Source organism: Notolabrus celidotus, chromosome 5, assembly GCF_009762535.1.
Source record: "Notolabrus celidotus isolate fNotCel1 chromosome 5, fNotCel1.pri, whole genome shotgun sequence".
Lineage (NCBI taxonomy): Eukaryota > Metazoa > Chordata > Actinopteri > Labriformes > Labridae > Notolabrus > Notolabrus celidotus.
This window is the reverse complement of record NC_048276.1, coordinates 20,425,381-20,439,870: the sequence shown is the minus strand read 5'-3', so window position 1 is coordinate 20,439,870 and position 14,490 is coordinate 20,425,381. Positions and strand designations below refer to the sequence as shown.

General features: G+C 41.7%; 1 protein-coding gene across 1 annotated transcript in view; it reads left to right on the top strand.

Annotated features, from left to right (window-relative positions):
• The first annotated feature begins 2,786 nt into the window (after positions 1–2,786).
• Positions 2,787–14,490, top strand: part of zzef1 (zinc finger, ZZ-type with EF hand domain 1) — a 41,558-nt gene continuing 29,854 nt past the window's right edge. Inside the window, exons 1-20 of the mRNA XM_034683292.1 lie at positions 2,787–3,329; positions 4,006–4,150; positions 4,281–4,475; positions 4,609–4,792; positions 4,905–5,104; positions 7,062–7,272; positions 7,373–7,489; positions 8,225–8,403; positions 8,662–8,760; positions 8,863–8,954; positions 9,045–9,190; positions 9,386–9,491; positions 9,738–9,956; positions 10,870–10,961; positions 12,070–12,290; positions 13,108–13,241; positions 13,324–13,394; positions 13,480–13,594; positions 13,722–13,887; positions 14,307–14,428. Coding sequence (XP_034539183.1) covers positions 2,916–3,329; positions 4,006–4,150; positions 4,281–4,475; positions 4,609–4,792; positions 4,905–5,104; positions 7,062–7,272; positions 7,373–7,489; positions 8,225–8,403; positions 8,662–8,760; positions 8,863–8,954; positions 9,045–9,190; positions 9,386–9,491; positions 9,738–9,956; positions 10,870–10,961; positions 12,070–12,290; positions 13,108–13,241; positions 13,324–13,394; positions 13,480–13,594; positions 13,722–13,887; positions 14,307–14,428 — 3,228 coding nt within the window. The 5' untranslated portion in view covers positions 2,787–2,915. The remainder of the gene's footprint in view (positions 3,330–4,005; positions 4,151–4,280; positions 4,476–4,608; positions 4,793–4,904; positions 5,105–7,061; positions 7,273–7,372; positions 7,490–8,224; positions 8,404–8,661; positions 8,761–8,862; positions 8,955–9,044; positions 9,191–9,385; positions 9,492–9,737; positions 9,957–10,869; positions 10,962–12,069; positions 12,291–13,107; positions 13,242–13,323; positions 13,395–13,479; positions 13,595–13,721; positions 13,888–14,306; positions 14,429–14,490) is intronic.

The window sequence follows — 14,490 nt, the reverse complement described above, 5'->3', positions numbered from 1 at the left end:
TGTCACGAACGAGTCAGCTATAAGATCCGACTCCTCTATTTGAACAGAGGAGCCGGCTCCAAACTGAGAGACATGTATCATTCTATATACAGTCAATTGTGTACATTGTTTTGTTTTTGTTTGTTTTTAAGAGTTGGGTGATATATAGTGTGACGGATCCTATAATACAGACATGTCCAGAGTACGGCCCGGGGGCCAATTGTGGCCCAAGGTCCATTTATTTATGGCCCCAAGCTTCCATCTTAAATTGTGCTGTTAATAGCAAAGAAATTAATCACCTTCTGAATCATCTGTACATTTGCAGTTTCTTTCAAGCGCAAAAACAAAACTAAAATCAATTCAGAAAGATCTCAAAAAGCTTCATATGGACTACCTGTCTAAAGCCAAAGCACTGGGAATTCTGAGAGGCACCCTACTGCAGGCAAGATGGCGCCGCCACAACATCCACACCGGAAGTCCATACCGGAAGTCCATACCGGAAGTGATTCTTTAACCCCCTCTCTACCCAATGCCGGATGCTTCGAACTGGAAGTTTCTTCTTCGTGTAGCGTATTGATTGCATTAGTCTGTCGCTGCTAAATCAATTAGCAGAAAGCTAATTGTGATAGAGAGAGTGAGTGAGAGAGATCCCGCTGTGTATGAAGAACAGAATAATGTAGAGTGTTAGTATGTGTGGGGGGAGGGGATGAGAAGGAAAAGACTGTAAGTAAGAGGGAAAATACACTCAAGCTGTACACAGAGATCTATATTCACCACAAAAACAACAGAGGCTCCCCAGAAATGTGTACTGTACATCTATCATCAGTGGCTGACAGTGGTGCCTCAAGTTGAAATATTTTAGTCCTAATATTTTATGTTGATTTGGAGTTTGTAATAGCAAAAGTGCATTGTTCTTTTTCAAGTACAACATTATCAATACAAAAGGGTTAAGACATCATACATATAACATTAAAAGAACATAAAATAAAGTATAATTCTACATTTCAAGTAGGGGTTGGATGGAAAGAAACAGTAGCTATGTATACATTTGCAGTTTTTCTAGTCATTCTAATTGAAGGTTCCAACTTCAATGTTTTCATGGACGCCAAATAAAGTGATCTTGTTAAGACATTGGTGTACATGCATCAAGCATTCAATCTGAATAAAACTGTTTGACAAGCTCAGAGTGTTTACGCCCATCTAATGTCTCAAAATAGAAGGAGAAACCATTCCCTCCGTTTGTTCTTGTGGTTAATGAACACCCCTGTCACTGTGTCATTGTAACGTGTTACAAATTATGTTAAAAAAGAAACAGTCACCACACACCTCTACATTTTCCTCCTCCACTCGCCCCTGCACCATAGATAACATTCTGCTCTTCTCTCGTGACTGTGGATCTACTCTGGATCTGTATTTCATTCATTCATTAATCTATACATGTGATCACATAGGCAGACAGCATGCAAGGTAATTTGGAACAAACACTACAGCAAACTGTACTGAGGTACAGTCAGGCTAACACAACATAAAATAGCATATGACCCAGACAAAACAAGAGAGGCATATGCAGATGTCATCACGGCAGCATCATAATCAGCTTTAAGTATTTCAACACACACTCGGAACAAAAGGCTGTGCATGGCTGAGACGTTAACACTATAACTTAGTGATTCGTGCAGGCTTCTAAGTAACTTCTCAAAACAGTAAATTCTCAACAGCCTATACACTTTTGGAGTCAATCAACTAGTCAATAATACTGATACGATTAAAATGTAAGTGCAAAAAAGTTCATAGAATTACGCGTAAACCTACGTGTTTTTGAAGGCTTTTATTTTGCGTTCACGTTCCTGTTTTTCAAGGCTTTTATTTTTGTAACTTTCGGTATTGACTTCCGGTGTGGGTGTTATTGCAACGTTTTTAGCTTTGTAACTTCCGGTATGGACTTCCGGTATGGACTTCCGGTGTGGACTTCCGGTGTGGATGTTGTGGCGGCGCCATCTTGCCTGCAGTAGGGTACTCTTGGGAATTCTGCAAGACGGCAATAAAGAAGAAACACAAGAACTCTTAAAGCTGACAGGTTTTCAAATTAAAGTTTTTATCATGATGTGAAAATGTTCTTGATGAACACAAAAGTTCAGAAGACACAAAAGAGGACACAAGACAAGATCAAAATTATGAAATTGTACAGAAAAGGCTAAATTTGGTGCATAACAAATGTTCAGAACGCAGCAAAATAATTATTTTGTTCTTAAAATGTTGTCTGCTAGAAGAAGATACATTTGCTATTGTTTACATGACTTGTGGAGAACTGAGGACTTCCTAGTTAGTGTTTTATTGAGAAAAAAATTAAAATAATTGTTATTAAATAGATATTTCATATATAACTTTTATGATTCCAAAGTCTCAGTAGGAGCCCCTGGCCATGAGGTATTCTGACAACATCATATGTGGCCCTCTTTGAAAAAAGTTTGGACACCCCTGCTATAATAGATAAATAGAACAACGAGATATTCTGGAAATTACCGTGCATAGTTAAATTCAATAATACACTTTACTGTGACTTGTAAATTTACCAAATCACAAGTTAAAATGTTGCCAAAGCGTACGAAATGTAAAGTTTTAAATTCCATACTGACTACTAAAAGAGCTGTAGTTAGCCTGATCGTGTTGTTAATCTGAGTCAAAATATCCAGCTCATTAAAATAGAGCCGAATTCCCCTCAGTTTCGGGGAACGAAACCCCACACGACGCATGCGCACAATGGTTACGCAAAGGACGTTCCAGGCAAGTTGACGCACAGTACGTCAATGCGGTAGTAGTTCACTCCAAAGCCCGATCTGTAGGTTAGAGAGAGGTCTGTGTACAGACCGGTTCTCAAAATTGACACCCAGTGGGCCGCAGAGATTGTCTGCGAAGCTGTAGGACGGTGAAACAACATGGGAAACGCGGAGAGCGGCTGCGGGGGCGGCAGCGGCGACGAGGAGGACTTAGAAACGGAGAGCCCCGGTTTCGCGGAAGACAGTCCGGCCTCTGCGGCCACTGGCGTCGGCGGTGGAGGCGGAGGAGGCTCCGGTTCTGGTAGAAGCGGAAGGGGATCTAATAACCTGCCTGTACCCACCAGTGGACCACCTAGCCCCGGGATCCTGCTAGAGCAAGTGAAACTGAGGGAAGCCGCGGCTCGTATAAGCGACTCAGGAGTTGCTATTCAGGAGTCAGTGTTGGCTGGGAATGAGGGTGTCCTAGTGCGGTGGCTGGAGGACCGGTTGAACCGAGGAGAGGAGTCCGTCAATGTGGAACAATTCTGTGAGATGTTGGAGAGCAGAGACGCCCCCAGAGATGAGTGTGAAGAGGTATACATACACAGAACGGTGACTCCCTCATGTGAAATGACAGTATTTTGAACGCCTATTCTTATCCTAGAACCAGGTGTGACACAAGTGTCCATGCCCATTTATGATGACTAATAAGTAACTATGAACGCCTCTTGAGGCCACGAGAGGAGAAGACCTGGTATCCTGTAATCTGCTTACTAATCTAAAGGGTGTACAAGGAAACCGATAAATAAGCTGTCATTGTGTCCCCTTTGTGAAGTGTACTGTCCCTGGGTTTTCAGCTTTGGCCTCTTGTAGCATAACATGTTGCTTTGTTGTCTGTTGTGTGGCATCTGTTGTTTGACCAAAGGTCGCAGATGAATGGGAAGAATGTGTACTTTAGTCTGCAATTGGCTTTGTGTGTGTACCATGGAATTTACTGCTACATTTTGAATGACACTCTCCACTTTGAATCATCTACAAATCCCACCTGTTTGACATGTAGAGCTGCTACTTGCCTTTTTTCTGTACAATCAAATGATGACTCAGGAAAAGACACATGTAGGTTTTAACCCCCCCCCCCCCAAAAAAAATAGAGAATGAGTGTATTGTCTGCCACACAAATGAAGGGTTGTATTAGTGAGTAGGAATGTGTGCTGTTGTGTCAATATCAACAATATCTAATGTGTTACAATGTGTGCTGTCTCTGTCTCAGGCCTTTGCACAGTTCGATGCAGAGGGAGATGGGGTGGTGGACGTAGACAGCATGCTGGTCGCTCTGAAGAACTCCAATGGAGCTAATCTAAAGGGAGAGCTGAGTCATGTGATAAGACAGCTGCAGGCGTGTTCCCTAACTCCAGGTACGAGATGTGATTTGTTTACCAGGATCAACAAGGCCAACAATATTTGAGTAAATATCTTCTGCAGGTGGCAGAAGAGCGAACTCAGTATTTCTTTACATCTTTCTTCTTATATTTTGTTTTTGCACAGGTTTTGTTGACATATTCTCCAAGACCAAAGACAGGTTAGGGGCACATGCCTCTAAGATCCTTAAGTTCCTACACAGGAATCGTATTCCCAGCAGTGCCATACCGTTCCCTATCTTAGAGGGCTACAACAGTATCTGCACCATGAGGTCCAGCGTGGTCCAGGACTTCTTGGAATTCCTCTTACAAAAAGAAAAAGGTGAACACGAGCGACAAATAATACGTTTTAACAGTACATTTCAGAACGAACTCCCGTTGATGTTAAGAGTATGACAACACTTAAATCATATCTCAGAATGTGATGCTTCATAGCTGTGTCTTGATTCTTTCAGATTTAGACATCCAGTACAGAGCAGAGCTGGACCGTGATCCAGAGGTGGACAAGGTGAAGGTAGTCACGCAGTGCTACAGCACAATAGAAGCTTCATCCAACGTTTCAGACATTAACAAGATGACAAACGGGGAAACTACATCTTTCTGGCAGTCAGATGGCAGTGCACGCTCACACTGGATAAGGCAAGGACTTCTGCTCTGTGAAATGTGACGCTGTGTCCATGTGATGTAGCTTTTTTGTCCTTGCTTACATCATCCACTCTGAGTCACAAACTTGTCTCTATTCTGTCCTTAGATTGAAAATGAAACCAGATGTGGTTTTGAGACGTCTGGCCATTGCCGTGGCTTCCAATGACCACAGCTACATGCCTCAACTGGTCTCTGTTGCTGTTGGGAAGAACCGGCGTTCCCTGCAGGAGATCAGAGACATCCGGATACCCAGCAATGTCACTGGCTACGTAGCTCTCCTGGAGAACGCCAACATCACACACCCCTGTGAGTATTTAACTGTCAGTGTCTCTGCTTTGTACGTTTATTTCATCTCTGGTCTGGTTGGCCTTTTGCTTATGCTTGTGGAGAAACCATAGACTGTATAATACATGACGTAGTATCCGTGACGTCACCCATTTGTTACTGAAGTGCTGTTTTGAAGCTTATCGTTGGCAGTTGCTTTATTGAAAATGCTGACCCAACCTAACTTTCAGTCAACCAGGTATGAGGCAAAGAGGTGGAGTTGGAGCGAGTCTCTAGGCTCCTCCTTAACAGCTACAGTGTGTGCGCCTGTCAGTCAAGTCAGCCATGTCCTTAATTAGGCAAATCTTGTAAATGTAATATCTTCAGAAATAACTAATCCCACGTTCAGTGTGTGCTGATGTGTGTATGAGCTATTCAGACCGAAACTGTTATTTGAATCGGGCTGTTAATATGTGTATTGTGCTCATCTGCTTTTTTGAATAAGCGTGTATGTGGTTTCCGGGGCTTCTGCAACAAGCCTCGAGCGGACGCTTGATAAACTGCAGTTCTTTGGCCTTTCTGCCTTTTAATGTATAGGACAGCTGAAGAGAGATAGGAAATGTGGGGAGTAGAGAGCGGGGGAAGACATGCAGGAAATGGTTGACCGGCCGGGAATCGAACTGGCAACTCCTGTAACGAGGATTGTAGCCTCTGTATGAGCCGCTAGGCCACCAGCGCCCCTAAACTGCAGTTCTTAACACTTACGCATCGGCTTCATATAATATGTCTGGAGGTTTCCACCTGGGAGAATTCATCTTATCCTTCTTGTGAGATCAGAGCATGATATAAGCTTCAGAAAAGAACCTCAGCATTCATAGAAAGCTGGGTTCTTTGGTGGCTAGTTTACTTGAGCATTGGTTTGAATTGAGCTACAATGAAGACTTTTAAGCCAAGCACTGGTCTGTTTTTCCATTTGCTTTGGTTAAAACAAGGATTTCAATCCTCCGCTTCAGGTCTCTGAAGGCTGTTTGTGAAGCCAGTAGGCCAAACTTGCACTTTTAATATAAAAAAAAAATCAGCCACACCGACACTTGTATAGGGCTCACAAGCTCTATTTTTACTAAGAGATATACTTTAGGTATGAGTAATTTGACATGATGCAAGAATCTGTAGAGTCAGGTAGTTGTAAACAGAAACCATCACATATTGGCAAAGATTCAAATAATTCTAAAGAATTCAGATGTTACAACAGTCCTGTAAGTTACAACAAAGTTACAGATGTTTCAACTTGATTACTTCCTTCACTGCACTATTTGCAGCACATGTAGTTCTCAGCATCTCACCAGAGCAGAAAGTTGTCCTCTCTAGAACTGGTTGACAGTGTATAATGCTAAGGCTCTTGTGAGATGTTTTAAACTGGTTATGAAACATACTGAAATCAATACTGCAGCCTCCGTTCGACCCAAAAAAAGCAAACAAGACTGTCAGTGACAAGGTGAATCATTTCCATGTAGTTGCTTTTTTATGAATGTCTGTCCCCACTAACACTGGTAAGAGTGAGATGAAGTTATTTTATGCACAAACAGCCTTAGTTTACCATTTCAGCAGCAACAATTTACATTGAGTAATACATCAGCAAAATCAGCAAATAGATAAGATGAACTGCTTTGTCCACAGGGGCGCCAAAATAAACACAAATCCAAAGTTCCTCAGAGAAGCTCTAGAGTTGTTAATGAAGTGATTTGTTGAAGGACAACCTTCTAATTTTCCCGCTTGTGTAAAATTGTTGTATTGACGGTCAAGTTTGGTGAAGTTTCTTTTCTTTTCAGCTAAAAAAAACTGTTATCTCCTGCCAACTCTGTAATGCAATCAAATCAAATCATGTTGGTATTTGTTTTCGATATGCCTCTCTGATCTCAACGTAGTGTTCAGTCATTCTCAAAACAGATGATGAAAGCCATCAGTAGGCTAACTGCATCATGTCTTCATCAAACTCCAGACATCCAAATCAACATTAAGCGGTGCCTGAGTGACGGATGTGACACGCGGATTCACGGCTTGAAGACGCTGGGTTATCAGATTACCAAGAGTAAAGAGGTGTCTGTATCCGATGCTTCGGCCATCTGGTACCTGTCTCTCCTCACCTCGCTGGTCACTGCATCCATGGAGACCAACCCTGCACTGGCTCAGACTGTCCTTCAGAGCACACAGTATGATGCACCACTCATAACTTTGCATATGTTTATGACTTTTGCTTTCAAGTTATACTTCAGTTCAGGTTCTGAGGTTTGTTTTTTCTTTATCTCACAGAAAAGCCTTACGACACATGCCACCGCTGTCACTCACGCCATCATCTACAGAGTTCCCCAAGTTCTTCTCTCTGAACATCCTGGAGGAGGTGGATGGATTTCTCCTCAGGATAGCAGAGTAATGACGATTACATCAACACACTTACTCATCACTGACACACTGAGCTCATAATGCTGACATCATTGCAGTGAAAACAGGCTAAATCCAGAGTATTGATTCAGTCGACAATGACACACAGTTTGTGTTATATATTATACACTGTGGATCTCTCATCAGTGTTCAGAATCCTTATTTTAAAGCATTACTTGAATAATTTAATAGAATCAGTTAACGATAGAATATATTTATTACTTACTTAGGCATTACATTGTCCAAATGTAGTCTTCATTTTGTAGATAGGGGTTTAAATTGAAGCCCCTTAGTTGTCCCTTGGCCTGTTTTAAACAGACCCTAAAATAATATATAATCGATTACTACTGTCCTAATAGTCTCGGTCATTAACCACAGACTATATAAAACATGGTCGTAGTCTTAGTGACATCACACATTGTTTTCTGGAGAGGGTTTTGAAGCAAAATGCTTCAGGGTGAAATGACACTGGTCACTGACAGATTATTGCTAAATTCAGCTGGCTACGAAAGTCAAAAAAGTTACAGCAACCAACACTTTTGTTAACACAGATGTGGGCATGTGAGAGTATTGGACTTTTAAGGTTTTGTAATTTTTGGTAGTTCACAATACTATATTCACTCTGCCAAAACAACTACAATGCCCTGGAGCAGAGTTGTGCAAAGAGGTGAAATAAAACTTAGACCCTTGAACTGACTATTGTTTCTCTTTGCTCCTGTGCAGCTGCTGTGTGAGTCCTGATGCAGAGCTGACCCTCCTTGCCTTCGCTCTGGCCCGGGGCAGCGTGGCGAAGATTCTCCAAGCACTGTCCTGCATCAGCGACCATTTAGAGGCCGAGTACAAGGCCTCCGCCCTCATCGTGTCTATGGCCTCTGTCAGACTGCGACTACTCAATCGCAACGGTAACGTGACCAGCCCTTCTTTTACTCTCACTCACAGGAGGACATTTGAAACCGCGGACCAGGAAGAGAAAGTGTTTAGCCTACACAGTGGAGATGCATTAGTGGAGTGTGCAGTGGAAAATTGCTAATTCTGTTACCAGGCTGCAGCTCAGTGCTTCACAGTGCAGGAATGAAATCCTAGCCTGTATGGAAAATGATCAAACAGTTGCCTGCAGTGTGACAGAAAATAGAGGGATAATGATTGATGTCTTGTTACAGGTAAACCTCTCCAGCTGCACCTGCAGGCCTGCGATGTGAAGAGTAAAGAGGAGAAATCAGGACCAGAGAACATGCTCACAGAGACCTCCACTGGGGATGGTACAACTAAAACTAGCCTCACTAAATGAGAAAATAACTACACATTAAGTTCATACTCAAATATATCTTTATGTTAAATTTGATTGTTTTGTTGCTCTGAAGGTTTCCTTACAGAAAGTGGCAGGAAGAAGGCCAGTGTGATCCTGTCAACAGAGGACCAGAGCAATTTCCAGGTCACTCAGATGAAGATCAAGGTGAGGCTCCAATCCATTTCCATACATCCCCCTCCCCCCGAATTGAAAGTTACTGCAGATAAAACATAATATCTCTTCTATGTCATTAAGGTGCGAAAAGGAGCCATCGGATCAAAATGTGGTTTGGTGTTTGCGTACAAAGAAGAAGACTCTTTTGATGCAGAGAAGCATTTCAAGAGGTTCAAAAAGTATGACTCCTGGGACTACAAGGCTTACAAAGAGTTTGTACAAGACAAGTAAGGATGCCTTTTACATCCCTTCATTAACAGACTACAGCTGAAGTTTAATAGAGAGCAGATCATGTAACTAGATACACAGTAACTTACATTAGAGTCAGTTAGCCCAAGAGATGAAACCTCTCCTCACTGTGGGGGTCTCCTGTGGTTGTTTTTGTGAATGGCTCACACACCATGTTGTCACCTGACCTGCAGTGTGAGGACTCCTACACAATCAGAGGACGAGCCAATCGGCTGGTTTGAGCTGGAGGATGACTGGAACGATGTGGAGATCAAGCTGCAGCAGTGTCGCGTTGCAAAGGTACACAACTGCATCCAGTTGAAACTACAGCACTGCCAATCTTCTATTTTCTTCATGCATTATTTAACCCCATGAAGTATTGATTCCTTAAAATATCTTTCCATGCCACCCGACATTTTATCTATTATTTAAGGCTTCACATATAGAGTACAAAATATAATGGCTTCAAAATAAAGTATCCTAAAAAATAAAGGTTGTTTTTGATTCTCTCTTGCAGTTAACTGATCTGTTTCCTTGTCTTCCCAGTTCTTGATGGTGAAGTTTCTGTGCACCAGGCAGGACTCTGCTGAGCGTCTCGGGGTGCAGTCCCTCACCTTCAGTGGCTACCTTTGCCCTGGAGCAGAGAGGCTGGGAGATCTGGACGACCTCAGTCCAGATGGAGAGAGCTTTGACCGTGATGGTGTCACCGGCCTTTGTCTTCTTAACAAGACACTATTCTTCATTCAGCAGCTAACACGAGACATGGTAACCACTGAATGTTCAGCTTATGTTAGACAATTTAATTACTTTAACTTTGATTTGACAAAAAACTGAGGTGACTTTCACACTTCCTTCATAATGTGACAAGACAGGTTTGTGTTGTTTTATTTCCGCTGGTTCAGCTCGTTATGCAACTATCTGTGCATGTAGACCTGAAGACTTGATTGCTGTAAATTTAGCTCAATTATTTTCTATACGATTAGATTATGCAGTCATTACAATAAATACATTGTGTTTGAATTTGTAACCTTCCCGTTTAATTAAAGATCTGTTTGGATCTAGTCCTATTTTAGAGTTTTGGTTCCATTACACTTGGTAGTATGTTGGCACTGAACTCATTTTAAGTGGTATTGAAAAGTTCTTAACTAGTCTGACATTTAACTTGAGGCTGGAGAGCTTATGGTGACTGTGACCAACTATTTTTTCCCATTACGCTTTAAAATGATCTCACTCTAAACGACACCAACAATAGAAAAAAAAGAGGGAGAAGAACTAGAATAATCTTGTTTGTAACAGGAAATTCTCAGGGTTTATGACGTTTATCGTTGTGTGACACAGAACTTACCATGAAAGAGACTCGACCATGAGACTGTTTGTATCAGACTTTAGAACTACCATGTACGGTTCAAAAGACTAATCTAAATGTTATTCTCACTGTCTTTCACTTTCACATCATACATTCATTTATTAATTGTGTCTGAGTCTGCCCTCTTGTGGCCATTAGGAGAAATTGCAGCATCTCCTCTAACTGTACTACTGAAATGTCAAAATGATCAGATTTCTTTGTATTTTTGTTCACAATTGTTTCTCTCTCTCTCTCTCTCTCTCTCTCTCTCTCTCTCTCTCTCTCTCTCTCTCTCTCTCTCTCTCTCTCTCTCTCCCCCCCCCATGTCTGCAGGATGCCTCTCACTTCAAGCAGAAGTATCTTCTGGACTTCAGCAGCCTCGGTCTGAACCTCTTCTGGAGCTTCTACAGTAAACTCAGGGAGATGTGAGTTGTAGTGCTCTCACATGTGGTTCTTGTACCTGCACACTTACTAGTTTAGTTAGAAATATCATAATTTAGTTCTGTAATTAGGATTTGGCAAAATCAGGCTCTCTGGAAACAGGACAAGTGCACACTCATTAAGCCATGTCTCTAGCAGTATGAGGTGCTTGTTTCTATTGTTCCAACCTAAAATGACTGATTGTATGTTAGCTTTGTGAAAAAGTTGCAAAGCCAGTAGCCATATGCTGTTGTTACAGATCACACGACCACAATGAGCAACCGGGGCAAATGATCCAATGAAAGACATCAAATAGGCTGTTCAAATTGCTTGTGTTCTGACATCACTCTTGGTCAATTCGTTTCTCCAAAGGCCAAATAAAATTTGTAACAACTGAATGAAACCATAAAAATGTATTTCACACTAAGTGTCCCCAAAGCTGTCCAAATAATAAAAAAGAAAGTTTTTTTTATTAGATTTAAGCCAACCAATAGGTTACTGCTATTAATAGATTTAAAACAACCAATAATAGTCGGGGGAAAGTACTATCTTATTAACAATTTGAAATCAGCACTTCTTTCTGTTTGTAACGGTTGGCAGGAAGTTTGGAACACAGCTTCTGATTGGTCAGTAAACACAACGCATTATACCAGAACAAGGCTAAGTGGATGGCTAACAGTTTCAGCTTGGAAAGATGGATAGATAATCACAAGAATACTTTGAATTTGGCTTTATTAATATGGATTGAAAGAGCAGAACTTTTGTCGAGACTCTTTAGTTTGAGGCTGGATTTTAAAACTGTTAAAAGAGAAAGTCTCACACTGCAGCTTTGTTAGATCAGCACAGCTATCAACTGTATGGCAAAACAAACAAGACTTATGCAACCAGTGCCCCAAAGATATCAGAGACCTAGTAAACTATACTTTCTGATGTTTACAACATTGAAAACCTGAAGGATCAATGTTTTGTAATCGAAGAAGAAGGGACAGAGGGTGATTTGTCAGATTTGCTGAAAGGTACATAGATTGTTTTAATCTGGTGAATTCCTTAAAAAAAAATGATTGCAACTTTTAAAAGACTGACTGAGGTCACCCCTGTTTGTCTTATTCTCAGTGAGGGAGAGGAGGTGTTGAAGAGCAGAGTGCTGCTGCTCCAGTTGATGCAGAACTGTTTCCCCATGCTTCCCAATCCGCTGGAGCCCCGGAGCCCAGACGACAGCAGAGAGCCAGAGGAGGGAGCCACAGCAGCGGCCGGTCCATCCACATCCAGCAGTACAGAGCCTCAGTCTGAGTCTGTGAAGGCTGTGTGGGAACTCTACACTCACCTCTGCCATGGTAAGGACTAACTCAGCTTATAAACATGTAAGGGAAAACAAGGTGTTTGTTTGAGGGTTTAACAATCGCAGATTACTGTGTTTGATTTCTCAGAATTTAAGAAATCTTTGTAGCATACAAGCTACATTTTACTAAGATCACAATCAGGTTTACCACCAGATGTGTTGACGGATATGATGCTTCAGTAATGCAACATATAGGGTCTTGGAAGAAACTGTTGTTGTGATGTGAGGTATTGGTCGTGCTTAAGAGGAGATCCTCAAACAATTTGTGTGCAGGGAGAGATGGGTCAGTCTCAATCCTACTTGCAGCCTCAGGGTCCTGGAGGGGTGCAGCCAATCACCTTCTCTCCAGAGCAGATGATATGCTGCAGCCTGCCTTTGTCATTAGCGATGGCTGCAGCTTACCAAACTGTGATGAAAGAGAAGAGGATGGACTCGATGATAGTGGTGTAGAAGTGCTGCAGGAAGGACATCCTCTGCTGTCACTGCATCTGTGTATATGTTTTGTTACATGATGATGTGAAAACTGTCTTTTAGGAGTGATGACTCCCCATAGTGATAGCACTGTCAACAACACATGTAGCAGAGTTTCACATCTGAATAGATGAGGTCTGCAATAAAACTGGTTGAAAATTTAGAGCAATGTTAAATATTATTTATTTATATGATTTGTGAAAAGAAAGAAGCCTATGCTGACGCTCTGCATGGTCATATCGGTGCAAAATTAGCACACAGTTCATGTAGAAAAGCAGAACATTTCCTGTTCTGAAGTCATTACAGGTTCAGCAGTAATATCTGAATTGTTTGTGTTACAGTGGTGGATGGGTCTGAGGGTGAGAAAGTAGTAGAAAAAGCTTTGCACAAAGAAGCAGTCAAGGCCATTCTGAACGGAGCAGCTGTTTTCTTCCCTGATAAACACGTCAGGAGGGACAAACTCTTCCACATGATGGTGAGTTAATAAAAGAAAAATGTGTAATATATAAACATAACTCTGTTAGGGATAAATTAAAATCATAATGTGCTTTTTACAGAAAAATATTACAGAAGAGGATCAACCAGAGTCGGTTAAGGTGACGTTTGAATCTCTTTGTAATTACTTCAGGTAAGCAGACAAGAAACACAAATCCTTATTTTCATACACATCCAGGTCACAGGACATTATTATAAGCTGTGTGGTATCTGTGCAGTGACCAGGATCCAAGTGGCCTTCTCCTGCTCCCACCTAAAGGAGCCCCTTCAGACTTTGACATCAGCCCCATTCTGTCAGTCATGGAGACGCTGCTGCTGGTGGCAATAAGAGAGGTGAGACATCTGTTACAGACCATACATCTCAACTGTGTCATATATTTATCCACCATTTATGAGCTGTTTACTTCTCTACCTTCATGATGTTTCTCTTTATTGAACTACCTCCTCTCTTGTCTCCTAGTGTGAGGTGATGATGGTGGATGAGAGCAGAGGTGCGAGCAGGACTGTGCTGCTGTCCTTGTTCTGGGCTCTCCAGGGCAGTCTGCTGTCCTGGTGCTACCTGCAGCTCAAAACAGGATCCTCCACTGTCATTGCTATGGAGCTGGCCAGAGACATCCTACTCAAATGTAAGACACAGAGACGTTTCAAAAATCAGTCAACTGTGAATCTCAAACTATCAGTGTAGCAACTTAATTTCAACAAAATAATTTTGAAAAAAGTTCCTGATGCATGTGACAATCGGTTGGTTTACATTTCAGTGTAGGCTATATATTATTAGCAGCATTGTCTTTGGTTCATTCAAAACAGGATTCATTAGTCCAAAATCAAACATTTGATTGGTAAAACTCAAAAACCGCTTGCTGGGTTTTCCACACCTGCTCTATGTCACCCTGAGCATGGTAAAATAAAAAATAGAATGAAAAATCTACATTCGGCTCTGAAAGTGAGGGTTCTAATGGTTCAGTTACATCACAGACTAAAAGTCCTCATGGAGAAGATGTAATGCTTCAGAAACAAGTGATTGTTTTCCCCTTTGTATTTTTAGATGTAGATCAGTTCCTGGGAAGCTTCAAAGCAATCCTTGGTACCTTGCTGGAGAAGTTCACCTGTGCTGAAATCACTGAAAAACTTGGCAGCTCAATCCTCGCCACGGTCTTCAGACAACTGGTAATACATTGTTGTCATCCGTTTTTTAACAGTCTTCATTCCCAGGTATATATCTGTACATC